The sequence below is a fragment of the Lethenteron reissneri genome, chromosome 14 (assembly GCF_015708825.2).
Source record: "Lethenteron reissneri isolate LAM-NWPU_2019-01 chromosome 14, ASM1570882v1, whole genome shotgun sequence".
Classification (NCBI taxonomy): Eukaryota; Metazoa; Chordata; class Hyperoartia; order Petromyzontiformes; family Petromyzontidae; genus Lethenteron; species Lethenteron reissneri.
Window position 1 is genome coordinate 11,913,556 of NC_083792.1, and position 15,550 is coordinate 11,929,105.

General features: G+C 39.5%; 1 protein-coding gene across 3 annotated transcripts in view; it reads right to left on the reverse strand.

Annotated features, from left to right (window-relative positions):
• Positions 1 to 954: 954 nt before the first annotated feature.
• SAE1 (SUMO1 activating enzyme subunit 1) overlaps positions 955 to 15,550 on the reverse strand; it is a 29,907-nt gene continuing 15,311 nt past the window's right edge. The window contains exons 7-10 of one of the 3 annotated variants that reach the window (XM_061551544.1): positions 12,183 to 12,327; positions 11,276 to 11,345; positions 9,581 to 9,676; positions 955 to 973 (exon numbers count right to left, since the gene is read on the reverse strand). In XM_061551544.1, the coding sequence (XP_061407528.1) occupies positions 9,584 to 9,676; positions 11,276 to 11,345; positions 12,183 to 12,327 (308 nt within the window). In that variant the 3' untranslated portion in view covers positions 955 to 973; positions 9,581 to 9,583. Of the gene's footprint in view, positions 974 to 7,544; positions 9,677 to 11,275; positions 11,346 to 12,182; positions 12,328 to 15,550 lie in introns of those variants that run through there. The other 2 variants (XM_061551543.1, XM_061551542.1) reach the window with 2 other exon arrangements.

Here is a 15,550-nt window from a genome sequence, read left to right on the forward strand (position 1 = left end):
AGAGTATTGGTATGGAAATCCACTTTTCAGTGATATTCACTACCAATGACTTAACCTGGCACATTCTGAATGCTTGTAAGGATAAGATTCCTCTCGTCCAAAGTTCTGCAAGCAAATGCACAGATGACTATCTTCTGATGTGCATCAGATGGCATACAGCAGTGGCATATCTACTCTTAGGAGGCTATAAGCACAAAAATAGCACTACAAACTAAACTAAAAAACGAAACTATTAAAAAAATTAGGTAAGGCCCACTGAGCTATGTAGCTCTTTTTCAGAAGTGACCTTGCCACAAATAATAGCTCAACGAAGTGGCGGCTTATCACGTGGACATTTATGGCAGCCAAATACTCTAAACGCATGTTGATGTTGATTCTAAATGTGGAGGGAAAATCCGGAGGACCCGGAGAAACATCCACGCAACCACGGGAAGAGAGACATGCAAACTCCAAATAAACAGCAGGCGTCAGGGTCGGGATTGCATCCACAACCTTCTGTATACCAGGGGAGGTAGCTAACATCGCACCACCGTGGTGTCCACATGCACATCTGGATAAAACAGCCGAAATATGTCGCTTTGGATATTTTACCCACTGCTTGTTATGGAGACAAAGACGCATTTTCTCCAAAGATCACAATGAACATTGAACAGCATGCGAATCAGGACCATCATGTTTTGAACAACAACGTCTCATTTCAAATTTGGACAATCGGGTGTTCTGTGGGCTAGGCAGTGTAGCGTTCAGTTAAAGCGTGTGGGTAATCTCGTGAATTGTGCCCTTTCAACAATATATTTTTTGTAAAATAGCTGTTGGCTCTGATTCGAAGAACTGACAGCTGATGAATGGGTCTGGAGCTTGTAAGAAATAAATGGATATTAGCTGTGTTCTGCTTTCATTGGAAAGAGGCCAATGCAAAGATGCAACACGAAAAACAGGATGGGTCACCAGCGGAGTCCTGCAGTGCACGTTTCTGAAAAGACAAGATGATTAAAAAAAACACAACAAATTATACATGCCGACACTTTGGTTATTAGCACCCCAATGTGACTATGCATCATCTCCTAATGTGCATGAAGTCATGTCAAAATCAGAGATCTGGCAGCAATAAGGCCAGTGGCTTTCGTTTATGGTTGTGGGGAGGGGGCAAAACTGGAACATATGTGGGGTTGTGAAGACCATCAGATAGGTTTACACCACAGCTGGGAAAATTCCAACCATTACCGCTGTAAAGCTGCTCCGATTTCAAGATGGCTTTTTTCCTATCAACCAATAATGAAAACATTTCCACGCATTTCATTTTTTTTAAAGTGCACATTTAATCAGAGATAATGTTCAATAACCAATTTTTGTCAAGACTTGCAGACCATTTTGAATAGGGCACTTTAAATGCCAGCCTTTATTAAGTCTGACAAAGTTGTTTATGCTACGTTTAGTTTATCAAAACGCCACGCATATTCATTATGTATTTTGAATTTCTTTTGCACCGTACATAGCCAACCATGCTAATCGGAGGTGCTGGAGAAAGATAAGAGTGAACACGAGTAGATTAATTACAAGGAATAATTTACCTACCCAGAAAAATAAGTGAAAAAGCACTTTATACTGTTATACTTGTGTAAGTTGTGTTGAACCCCCAAGCAACAGAAGGTGCCAGCATCACACAATGGGCATTGAGAGCTCAAATACTACATCAGCGGTTAAGTGTATCCGACTGACATTGACCCGTGATCTTCTCTGCGCATCACAGATTCTAAGAAATCAAAGGCGCCGCAGCAACTCGACAAGCAATGCACGGGAGAACGAGCGTGGCGTCGAGAGACGGAGTTGGATCCATCGGTCCCTGAGCTACTTGGGTCTAATTGACACCACCCCGGAGGAATACAGACCATGATGATCAGATGCCTGCTCACTCTTATCTTGTTGGTCAATGGCGAGGAACATTTAGCATTGCGTAAGATGTCTCTTCTAGAACACTGGCAAAAATGTTTAGCAAAAGGTTCAAGCCATTAACTGAGATCACCATTCCTTCATCGTTTTAAACTGAATTTATAATTCACCTACAGTACCTCAAGTCAGGCGAGTTACTCTGACGCCACAACAGCTATTTAACAATTGTATTACATTCCTAGGCTTCTTCCAATCAAATAAGGTTTGGTACACCAACCACGAAACTGTATATACTGTACATTGACCAAATAATACAATGAAATTCCTTTTGTAAGCACAATCGAGGCTAGTTGGGGACGGTATATGCTTTGAGAGGGGTTTGTCTTCAAAGTTTGTGCAGTGCACTAAATCTGAGCCAGCTAACATTACCTTGCTGCCTTACGAAGCATTAATTGAAGGCAAATGTGAATTGACTCTAATGGTGGCATGGGCGGAGTTTATATGTTCAAATTTGATACTTTTCTTTGCAAACTGTGCACTTTGTAGGTTTAAAAATATATATGAATCTGTTTTATATTGTCAGTTAGTGTACTATACATTCCTTAAACATGTTTGAAAATAGTTCTTGATGGCGGTATACTGTTTTCCTTGTAATTAAAAAAATGTAGCCTTTAGTTTAGACTGGGAAGTAATTATTTTTTAAATTAGGGTTTTCTTAAATTTGATGTCGTTTGAATTTTTTTCCATCAGTAATGAAATGTCTCAAGACATTGATGTAAAACTTTTTTTGTAATTGCATTTTTAAAGTAGCTGCCTGTAAATAAACTGTGTGCGCATGTACAGATTAAAATGATTTAGTCAGTGTTGGTAAGAAATGGCGATAGCAGGAGGCGTAGCTCTCTTCAGGTCGCACGATTGTTGGCAGGTTTGCGTTGAGGGACTTTTCTTCCCCATCGATGTGGTGTTATCCTGGGTCCAAAGTCCACATTGCCAATGTTGCTGGTTACACAAGTGCAGCAGACCCAACATTGAGCACTTATCATCACCGCTAGTTGGCAATGCTCTTTTAGCTCACCAATCTGTGCAGTAATCAGTTGGCGAGGAGGAAGAGGTGGCAGGATAAAAAAAAAAAGACCTTTTACAAAATGACAAACAAAAGTTTGTAATATTACACTTGTTGGATTTTAGGTACAAACAAAATCAACCCGCAAAGACAATTTAATTGCTGAAATTAAATAATTAAATCCACTGTCCAGTAGAATCTGCTGGTCGATGTATCTCAGCAATATTTTAAAGAGTAATACAATGGGCTGGCTTTGAATTCAAAGGTTCATCGGCAGGGCATTTGTGAGTAACTGTGCAAGCTGGCACTTTGAATTTCATGGATTGTGGTTCAGTGTTGAAAATGTACCCGGAGTTATTTCAGGAAGCTTGATTTTTATTGAAAGCTTGCGAAATATTTATTTTTTTGCAAAACTAAAAAAAAAAGAGTGGATCAGAGAGAGGGATGCTTGAGCGAGTGAGAGGTATGTGGTTGTGTGCTAAAGTTTATTGATGTTGCATTTAATTGCAACATGCCCGTTTGTATGATACGTATTTAAGTAACACCCGCCATTTCTTATGATCATGTCAGGAACACAATTGTTGTTCTAAATGCACTTTTTTAAATGTTAAAAAAGTACCTAACACGTTATTTCAGTAAAAAAAAGGTCTGATTAAATGTTAACAGACATTTACATAAGCAAGTAATGTTGAAATATTGTTGCATTGTCAACTAGTGGTGAATACCGTAAATATCCTTAGTCAGAATGCAGTTTTGGTTTACACTTTACAGAATAAAGCCGTACAAATATTTTTGGACTAGTTGTAGAAAAAAACGACGCAATGTTTCCCAGCAAACGAATAACCTGTCATAAAATTGCACTGTTTGTACCCAGATTGCATGTAGCATCTCTTCCAAACCCAAAATTTCTTGCACATCTTTTTTTTGTAGTACATATGTGAAATGCTTATTTAATGTTTTTGCCAGTGGCAACTAGACATGCGGACATTTTCGATTGAGCGTTAATTTTTGTACTGAATGTGTAAATACTTTTTAAATAAACTTTTGAGTGCCTTGTGTTTCGTGGACTTGTGTGTTACTCTTGGTCAAGTGCCACTCGTCACTGCTGCCTGATAAGTCATCACCGCATGTGTGACTCAGTCAATGTCTGAGTTATTATCCGGAACTTAGCATGCAAGACTGCCTCCACACACCCACATTGTTGTAACCTCAAGAAAGGGAGCTTTAAAAAGAAATCCCTCGCAATCATCCGAACCTCAACCCAAGTTAGTGGAAAGGGATGAGGCAGCAGGAAATGTCAGCAAAGAAATAAAAATAAATTAAATGACGCTACAAAAGAGAAATTAAAATGTGGTCAACACTTGCGGAGAAATTGTGTTTTGAAATCGAGATTGAAAACTCATTTGTTTGGAACTGCTTTTTTGTGTTTATTGTCCTTACCACACACCCCTGATTTGCACCATTGGCTAAGTACGGTGTGAAAGACGCTCAACATACATACCTACATTTGACAATACAATTTAAATAGTTTTCCCTACGATACAATATTTACTATCATCTGTAGGTATGGAATGATTCACCCAGCGATTGGATAAATTGTCGTGATGCGATGTCGCCATTCGATAAAAACAACTGTTTGTTTAACTCGTCGGGTCTCATGTTAATCATCACCGTTGTACAGTTTTGCTTGTTCCATTAACCTAATAAACAATTTACATATGCTGTGTAAATTATAAGTAATCAATTCTGTCACATTTGATGTGTCACGTGCACCGTAGACTTTCATGTTTTAAAATCAAGGTTGTGGCCGGTAACAATCGGTAGAATTATGATTGCAAGAAATAATAGTTTATACATCTCGTAAATTGAGCAAGTCCATAAGAACTGGGGTGAAAAAAAAGAATGCAAAGAAACAGTCGATCGCCGCGAGGGAATGAGCAAAATCAAACTAAAACCAAACATTTTATTTTACCAGGTCCGGCCCACTGAGCGATATAGCTGTTTTTTTTTAAGCAACCTGGTCACAAATTATAGCTCAGCGAAGTGGCTCATCGTGTGGAAAGTTTTTGCAGTCAAATACTCGAAACGCATGTTTCTAAATGTGTGGAAAGAAAACTCGGAGGGCCCGGAGAAGAATCCTCACGACCACGGCGAGACCATGCACACTCCAAATGTAAAAGGCGTCAGGGTAAGGATTGAACCCACGACGTGCATACGAGGCGAGGCATTTAAAATATCGCCACTGTGGCACCCCAGTATGAGAACTGTTGTGACCTGCAGTGTGGTAGCTGAGCATAGTATGGATGAGACGAAACAGTCCGGGTGCGGGAAGCTACGAGTTAAGTTCATGGCTATAGTAAGCAAGCTCATAACAAGAGTGATAAGGAGGTGATTGACGACCATGGAGGGAATGGCTGGATGAAATCAGTAAGTACTGCGTTGACAGTTATGCATCCTCGCATGCCTCGTGCAGAAAAATCTATTCATATAGAGGATGTCAATCAGTGTGCAGTTATTTGGCCTAAAACGTCACAAGGTTGTCCCTACCCACCCCTCACCATCAGATTTAAATAACCTTTACAAAGACAAAGGGGGTGTTCATGCTGGAATACAACACACCATTCTACACCAATGGCAATGAGCATCGTTGCATGGGCGATTTTACATCCATGCAATATTACTCAATGGGGGGTCTCCCCCCATGGGATTTAAAGAGCAAGGAAGAAAAATGATGCACACGAATTGCGAGATCAAGTCATGCCCAATAACTTAACCGAGTGCCGAGGTGAGCGCATTACGTGTGACATCGTGATGCGATGTCCAATGCAACTGTGTCAATGGGGAACGCTTTGATCAATTTGGCCAGTTTTCTAAAGGGCGAATCCTTAATTGTAATGAACCCATGTTACAGAAAGACGGGCAGAGATCGTTCATTTACATTTTACACCCTAGTTGAAAGCGTTCAGGTTGAAAACCCGTGCTACTTCCACAAAACATGCGAATTGCTCTATCGATTTCCTACAACCTATATGTTTATGTTGGATGCATGTTGACCTTCTTTCGCACCGTACATAGCCAACCGTGCTCATCGGAGGTTAGCCCAGAATGTTTTGAGCCAGCCGGCCAGGATTGGGAGCACGGATATATCCCACTTCTCAACCAGAGAGCAGACTTGACCTATCACAAAAACAATTACTTTTATTTAAGAACACAATTTAAAAAACATAACCATGAAGAATTTAATTAAAAAAATTACACTTAAAATCTTATCAATGATTCTCATATTATCTGGAGACACGAGCAGAACCTATCAGGTGCATGTATTTAATTTACAGGTCGACGTTTATTATGCAACCGACCACGTGCACGCATGCGTGCTTGGACAGCTCTGTTGTCTAAACTAAACAAGCTTTAACAAAGCTGTGATGGTAAACTGTCAAACGCAACATGCTAAAGGGCGTTATGCCAGACTTTATTTTTCCAGCCTGAGTGTAAAACTAATTTTAAAAAAGTCATATGACTTGTTTGCACACTGATAGAGACGTACATGCAAACAATCCAGTTATCTTTTCTTGATAACCTTTGTTTTGTTATGTCCCATGAATGACGGGACTACAATATTGCGAATACCACCGAGATTGTTTCACTTGGGACAACAGAACAAGAGGCAAAGGAGACGGGTACACGCACGCACACAGCAAATCTGTGTGTCACTTTAAGGAATTAGTTACTACAACAATGATCTTTCAGGAAAGCTGAGCTTTGGTTTGTGCTCTAGCATGCATTGTTTTCATATGAACGTTACAATATCCATTATTGCAAACTGCATTCTAAATAGTTTAACAAATGCTCTACTAAATGACCAGGAGCTTTGGACATGCCAAACCTTGACTCTTGCATGTCAACCCATTACTAAATTCAAGCGTAAAAACGTACCCACTATGCCAGTATCAGTGGTAGCATACGCATCCATTTACCCTTGGGTGCAATATTCCATTAATACTTTCAGAGGGCTTGCGGAAATGGAAAGGAGACATTAAAAAAGGTACAGCAGCAGCAGCAGAGAAAACAAGTTACGTGAGGTGTCAGTAAATGAGGCACATATGTTGTTACTAACTTCAATTTGCCGACAGAAGCTTGGCAGCCCAAGTGAGAGGCAGATGTTGACGAGGTGGTTTAAGGGGAATTGGACGGGTATCCTTGTTGGATGGTGAACTTCTTTCGCACCGTGTGCAGCCAACCGCGCTAATCGGAGGTGCGGGGGAAGGGCGACAAAACTAAACACAAAAGCAATTCTGAAGAGACAAGTTGTCAATCCAGATGATTTAAAAAGCGCATCGCTCCAGGGGCTTTCTAGTGTTCCAGATGGCCGCAAAAATGCACCTGAAAGTGCGCGATGCAGTGACCGTCTTTGTTCGATGGCAAGTCAAGAAAGTTGTACTGGCAAAGATAATGAATACACTCCAACAGTCACATTGGCCTTATATATACTTGAATTACTGGTGGTCAGACTTCCTTTGATATTGAATGAGCAATGACAATGACTTTCATACATGCATTGCTGATGGCACAATGAAAAAAAGACTGTCCAGACAGGACCTTTAAAGAAGATAGTTTAATGTAAGTACAAACAGTATAAATTGTTGCTGTCCAGCTGAATGCATTACAAAACACAAATTGATAACTGTCCATTATTTATATAACTCCAAGATTATCCAAACCGAACCCACTTTTCAAATATGAAATATTGAACTTCAAGTTAAGCACCACACAGACAAAACACATGTAAAATATCTCTTTAAAGCAGTTAATGCTGGTTTCGGTGACTGAATATTTTTCGATGTTGTTTAAACAACAGTTTACAAGCACGGATCCCCCAAGGCTGTTTGATGTTCACTACTTTGCACATCCTTTCAAAGTAACATTAAAAACATTACTTGGATATTATTGATAAAATGTACAAATACTAACCATGAGAAATGGCAAAGAATGCAGTTAGCAAAACGCTCTTTTCTTCTTCAAATATTCGTTTTTGAGGTATTAATTACACATCAATTAATAAAGAAGGCTTGCATAGTATGCAAAGACCCTTAGAGACATCATAAAACTCCACACCTTTGAGATCAAGAATTAGCTACTATAGCCAAAAATCTAAAGAAACTACTGGGAATGCAAATGACACCACTTCGATTTAAATACAGGTAAAAAAAGTCTACATTACTGACAATTCCTAAAGACACACATGTTGTATATTACTTACCACTTAAATAGTAATTTTTCTTTAAATGGCAGTGAATACATCCCATGACATTTAGTCAGCAACAGTGGCATGTCTTAAAAGAGTGGAAATTTCGTTTCCATAGACAACGCAAGGATGGTCACTGTTTTATTAGGCTTTAGTATATTGAATCGATCAACTTCTCGATATAATCATGGCCAAAGCTGTCGATGCCATCACACCTCGAACCTTCTGCCAGGATGCCATGGATGCTGCACAGCTGACGCGTAGCCTTAAAGATTTGCCCTCGCAGTAACTGTCCTTATGAACAGGCTGAAAAAGAATGTTGTACACAAAATGGTGCTTTTCGTGGGTACAGCCATAGTGTGTGTGTGGGAAGATGAAGTTTATCTCGAGCAAGGGTACTCGGGCTTGCTTGAGCTGCGAGTGGGAGTGGAACCCAACTGATGAAAATGTGGCCTTCCAAAATGTTTTCTCACGTAAACCAGCACAATTTTTTTGGTTGATCATTTACGTTTGTAAGGCAGCACACAGAGGTCTAATTTAGTGAGTATAAACTCCCATACGTTATTTGTTTATTATTTTTTGCTTGCGTGTGCATGCGGTTGCGATTTTGCACGAAGCCACAATAAAGAACGCCAATTTTAGCATCTCCACACCCTTCCCCTGGGTTTAAATGTGCCGTTGACTCCGCACTGCCATTAGTTGTGGAGGCATGGTAAACGTAATTGCTTTTAAAAATATTTGTTAGGCATAGTTCACATATTTATATATATAAACACTATGATTTACCATGAACGGTAATTAACTTGTCAATTTAATTTGAAAAAAGTATTTGACATCGCACCTACGATTAGCACGGTTGGTGACATGCGGTGCGCAAAAGAAGTTCAACATACACAAATCTAGATGGTAAAATTGATTCTAAAAACGATTTGGAAAAAAGTTTTCTATTTATATTTTAGTATCAATTAATATAAGCGATGTTTATAAGTGGTTTGGACATAACATTACAGTATATGAAAGGATTTAAGTGAGCATTGAAAACTGAAAAGTAATATTCAAGTTCACCTAAAATGGGACAGTTTTTATAAGGTGAAAAAAGGCAAAAAACAAAACAATTGTCGCAAACTTATTTAAACTCCTGTGGATGTTTTTGGACACTTTAAAACATAACCACAATACTTCATCAGTTAACTCAAAAGACAAAGAACACAATCGAAGTATCACAATCGAGACGAGTCATGATATTTTCAGAAAAGTGACCGCTCATTTTCCGATGCCGACTGCACAGCGGCAAAATCTGTGGCAGGTACAAAACATAAATTAAAGTGTTTTTTTTTTGGAATAAACGACGCGACCAAGCCTTCTTCTGACACGTGCCTTACCACTTACTCCTTCCCAATACAATCCACCATTCCATTTCCAGCCAGTCCATCGAAGAAGAAGAAATTATTGCTCGGCTCATCCCTTCCAGAAAGTGCCTATGGAGTACAAAGACAACCACACAGCCATGTATACAGAGTATGTCAATATATCGAAGTGTAAAACATTCCAATGGTCAGATTACCACTGACCTGCTCACCAACCACTCAGAATGCACCCCATCCCATCAGATAACTTGGATAGTATATGGATGTGACTACCATGCATACAAAACAGATTATATAAGGCTGCTGTGGGGTTACTTTGTCAGTAGCAGAGGACAAGGCAGCCAAATACATTGCTCTTGATTATGCTTCCAAGCATAGTCTGTTTTATTCCGGACCAACCAGTGTGGTGTAGAGATGTCAATTTAACCTCCACTACCCCCACAGCATGACGAGACTCACATCCAGGAGCGGATTCATAAAAGGGCTGTTCAAAAGGTGTACGAAAATTTTCTAAATTGCAAAAAATTCACAGAAATGTTACTGTTGACATAATAAACGTGCAAATGTTTTTCCTAATGGTAAAACAACAATCACAACCACCACCAGGACTCTTTATTTTTGAGTTGATTCCTGGTGCAGGAATCACATGCCCCCCCCCCTGCCCCCCCCTGTACAAATTCCACCCTTTTACGTAACTCAACGTGCGCATGGGTCCCCCCTTGGCCTGTGGACCACCCCGTGCAATTGCAAATTCCGGCACATTTGATAGCCAAGCCACGAGGTGTTATCACCTTTGGCTGTTTGTTGTTTTTCCACTGCTGCGTATCTTTAAAACACTACATGTTAACACGTTAGTGAAGCTTAACATTTAATGTTTGAAGAGTTATTGAAATCTTAAATCGTATTGTTAAGCTCTTAGTTAAAAAAAAGTTCACGAAGTAATAACACGTAATAACACTCGTCTAAACGTGAAGAAAATTACAACAATGGATGGATAGCACTAACCTAATTATATGCACACACAACTGTACCCATTTGTTTTTACAGGCAACAAATACAATATATATTGTAATTTTAACTACTTGCAATCCAGATTATTAACCATTTGGATTATAACCCGTGAAAAAAAAACTTTTAACAACTACATTTTCAAACAGCCTGCAACCCAGGCAAGCTAATTTTTCATCATTCCCTGTTGTTTACCTTAAGGGTGTGTGCTGTAACTAACATGCTACAGATAAAATCATGCCTGTTTGAACTGTGATAGAAGGCGCCCAAGCCATAGCCACTAACCTAACCATAACCATTAACACGTCACACACACTGCTATAGGATAACAGAATTTCCAAAAAGGACCGTTATATATTGCAGTTGGAAGGACCCTCAATTAGTTACTTTAGTATTATCATACAGCATGTGTAATAGGAAAAAGAAGCCAAACAGTGCTAACTGAAAATAAGAAACAATATATCACTGGTCTTTTTCAAAGCCCAATTTGTTCATAAATAAAGCCATATTGTTATAAACACAAGTAATTATATTTACATGCATGAACGTATTTCAAGTTTAGGTGCGATTTCTTGAACACTTTAATTACCCTCTTTTCAGATCGTTTTGACGCCATATTGTGTGTTGATACATGGTACATGCTATGTTTTTTTTCTTTAAGTAAGAAACTTTAAAAACAACAAAAAATGTAACATTTGTCACCTTCACTATCTCTTGACCGAGGACACCACCCACCACTGCACAAATTGGGCTCAGCTCCGAGAAACAGGAACTATAAAAACAAAACCGCAAACATAATTAAATAATCACACATGGGGGATACACATTTACAATTCTATACTATTTTCATTACGACACAGATACCGTTTTTTTACGTTGCCTTTGAAGACGCACGCACAATTCAGCACATTTTGCTATTTTGCTATCTCCTGGACGGAGACATCTGCAGAAAAACATCCCACGTCATCTCGAGATTCTGAGCTCCTCCACAGATGTCGAGTGCCTGCACCGGGCCGAATCTACGCTTGAGCAGCCTTCAAGCGACACATTAACTCGGCCAAATCTCTGCCGAAGCACCCACATGGCGGCACTCGGTTATTATGGTGCCTATGCAAGCGTCTTGACCCCCGCCACAACAGCATGTGAACCCAGAAGCCACATTGTTTAAGCGACCACAAGGTTTGCTGGAACAATTTAAATCTGTTTAAAAACAGCACCGTTCACAATTGGCCAAAGACGCGACACAGACCATCCGAACTATTTTTTTTATCAGCTACTTTCACACACTAACATGTGTTTTGACTTAAGGGAAAGCGATTTGCTTCGATGCATACAGTGACAGCAAAGGGGAGGGGGGGCACAGACAATAACGAGCAACGAGCGCAATTCAAAAATAACTTTTGTGCTGTGTACGATTACTCAGAAACAACGGCCCAAGGGAGTCAACATTTTGCGACGCTGCTCACTCGTGTGGGAAAATATCCCCCCAAGCTTAAAAAACAGGAAGAAGCCATTTCCAGCTTTTCACTGTTGAGGAATCCATCCCGGCGACGAGAGCGAGGGGGGGGGGGCAGCCGCTCTCCGCCACTCCCCGCCGCTCTCGGCTCACCTCGCGAATCCGTCGGGAATCATGTCGCCACCGGCGCCGCTCTCCTCAATCACGGCGTCGCGAAGCTGCTGCAGCAGCTCCGTGTCCTCCGTCTGGGTTTGTGGCGCCGGGTCACGGCCCTGCTCCATTCGGAACCGCAGCAACACTGCGGGACGAGGCGCAGTGGAGTGAAGATGTGATAACTTTGTAGAAATGTAACAATTCATCCCTCCCTCCCTCTCCCCCACCCACCCCCGACGACTCACAATGGATGAATTGTTGAGATTCAGGGCAGCGTTCTGATACAAAAAAATGCTTTGTTTTTTCGTCCTGTACCTTATGGCCTTGTTGATATTATTTCCTGTTTTTTGTGTCTCGGCACACTAGCTCAATTTTAAGGCTGGTACATTGCCTGCACATAATTCATAAGCATTGAAAAACCAACATTAACACGTGATTTTATGCATGTATCGAGCCTTAAGAACCTATTAGTACACACACAATGCATGGAAGGGTATTCTCATTAAAATCTATTCTTACACTCACAATACCCGCATCAAAGTATGTGAGAACAAAGTTTTGCAATTAATTTTCTGCTACGTATATGCTAATGATGTCAACAAAACTGTACAAGACAAAAAACAATAACACCACAAACGAGACAGTCGAGGATACAACGCAAACAAAAACAAATATTCATATGAAGATCATAATGCTCAAATTGCTGGGAGGGGGGAATGAATCGTGGTATGATTTATGATTGATTTTATCGTGAGAATAAATTGCTATTTCCATATATAAAACATGCTGGTGAGAGTCAAATGTGCAAGTCAATAATCCTTGAAATACATCTTAATCAGAGTTGGGAGGTGGCAGGCAGAAGGCTGCAACACACTGTAGCTAGAGACAAATTAATATTAAGTTAATTATTATTTACGTATTTTTCAGGCGCAACAGACTCCCACACAAAGGGATTCAGAGCGCCATACAGTAAAAAAACACATTTTATCTAACATACCATAGGAAATAACCAAGTTTTTAGCTTCTTTACAAATGGGAGAATCTCAGCGGTCATGTGCAGTTCTTCAGGCAGAGTTCCAAATGTGAGGGGCAAGGACATAAAAAGCCCGCGCTCCAAAACTTTTTTTTTGCCGATCCGTGCGGGCCTTCTGGAGCAAGGTTTTCCCATCGGCATTTTAGGACAACTTTCTACATTCTTGAGTTCCATCGGTAAAGTGTTTGCTTTGTACCAATATTACACTTAATACAGTTTTAGATACTGTTTTGTATTTCCCTATTTTCTGTCTATAACTTCGACTGTTGTTATTGCTCATAATGCAATAATTTTGCATGTTAGTTTGAGAATATAGCAAGTCGTGCTTTACTTGCAGTGTTCTGCAACATCATATTTATTGGATAATACATTGTTTTACTCCAAAGTAACATTATTTCCTAACATAGCAAAACGGACCATAATCGCGACAAATTTCGGTATAATGATCCAAAACCGTTTTGATCTTTTTACTTGAAGGGATTAAAGAGCATAATTAAAACCGTGAATGTTTGGGGAAAACTCAGCTTTCTAAGAATCAAACGCAACTTAAATTTCACTTTTAAGTAGAATTGATGTTGTCACATTTTAAAGTGTAATATGAATAAACCTTACCAAAACACGTACTTTAAAAGTAAGAATATCAGCGAGGGAGCATTATCATTTTCACAGGGTCTCGCTGCCTTTACAGCCTAAACAATGTATTTAAAACATTCATATAATCATAGATGGCTCCACACTTTGGAAGCCTGTACGATTATGCTAAGATAAAGTCGTAATGACTCAACATGTGTTCGAGTGGGCAATATTCACATAACAAGCTGGGAATGGCGGCACTGGAAGACATAATAACGCAACTCTTTGGTCTTGGTAATGAAACATAATAGATACGCGCTTACAAATTGTGCACTCCCACAGAAAGCTAGAACCAAATACATCCGCATCATTCATTAGCGTGCACAGGTTTTGTGCGGCCTTGTATAACTCACGAAAAACTTCTTTAAAATGGTAACACTTTTGATAGTGACACTTCAGTGTTTACTTAAACAAATTAACCACACACAATACCTTGCCGATCTCGTCAACGGGCATAAACCAGTCATCCTCGCAGAGGCTTTTGGCTGGCCATAAAACAAAGACGGCGACTGCATCGTGCGCTTTTAGAAGCGCTTCTGCGGCTGTCTGGAACGCTCTTCCTTCTGATATTCGGAAGCCACTGGAGCTACGCACGTTTAAATAGAAATTGAAAACTCCTTTCTGTATAACTGCTTGTTTGTTGTCCTTCCCCCGTACCTCCGATTAGCACGGTTGGCTAGATACAGAGCGAAATAAGTTCAACATACGTACGTGTCGCTCTGCAAGGGAAGCTAAATGAGCTCCATCCACTCCGCGATAATCAATCACAAAATAAACACGTTGTGAAATTGTGAGAGGCCCAATATTAATAATGGAAGCTCATGTAACGTCTTCTTTAATACATTTACTTTAAGCCGGAATAATGCATTACTCTGTCCAGACCACAAATATTCACATGGCTGTTTATATTTTTTTTAAACAACAATAATGACGTGAAAACATTTCTGAGTTTAAGTAATGCAGCGATACACAGCTTTAAAATGTTCACATTAAGAACTCTTAGCAGTGCTGGTGAGAAATTTAATATTAACAATTGCACATTTGTTCAGGATGGTAAAACTTTGACAACAAACTAATTATTAATGTCCAACAGGAAACAATCTATTATTAATCCATCACAAAATCGAAATTTTGATTGTGGAAATGACAAGCACAAACAAATTCAAAAAGTAACACATTATATCCTACGATTTGAAAAACTACAAGGCTTACCCTGAACCATATCTTTCATCTTGCAGTGTAATATATGACTTCATGCAAATGATGTCCCAACAGGATATAGGATGAATCATCTATGAGTCATCTAGCCAGAGATGCAAGTGTGTGTGAAAGTTGTTCACAATTTCACTGTATTCCAAAGAAACACACTGCATCATGCTTACGTAATGTTTGTGCTGGTGTACATAGCCCGAATAAAACAAAACACACAAATATGCCCTTACATGGATTTATGTACATTATAAGACACTTTCTTTGGACAGTTTGTTAGTCAGTCCATAAGTGACAACACTTACTTGGATAGTTTGTTGTACAAAATCAGGGTTTTTTTTACTGTATAAAAAAACGTGACTGAAAGTTTGGATCTGTCCTAATTTTAGGATTTGGAATCTTCCAAAATCTTCCAAATGTTGTTTTTCAGTTGATTGTAATGGTTTTGTAAAAGAAAAATCCAAGGAACGAGTGGTGGAGAATTTGAGTATTT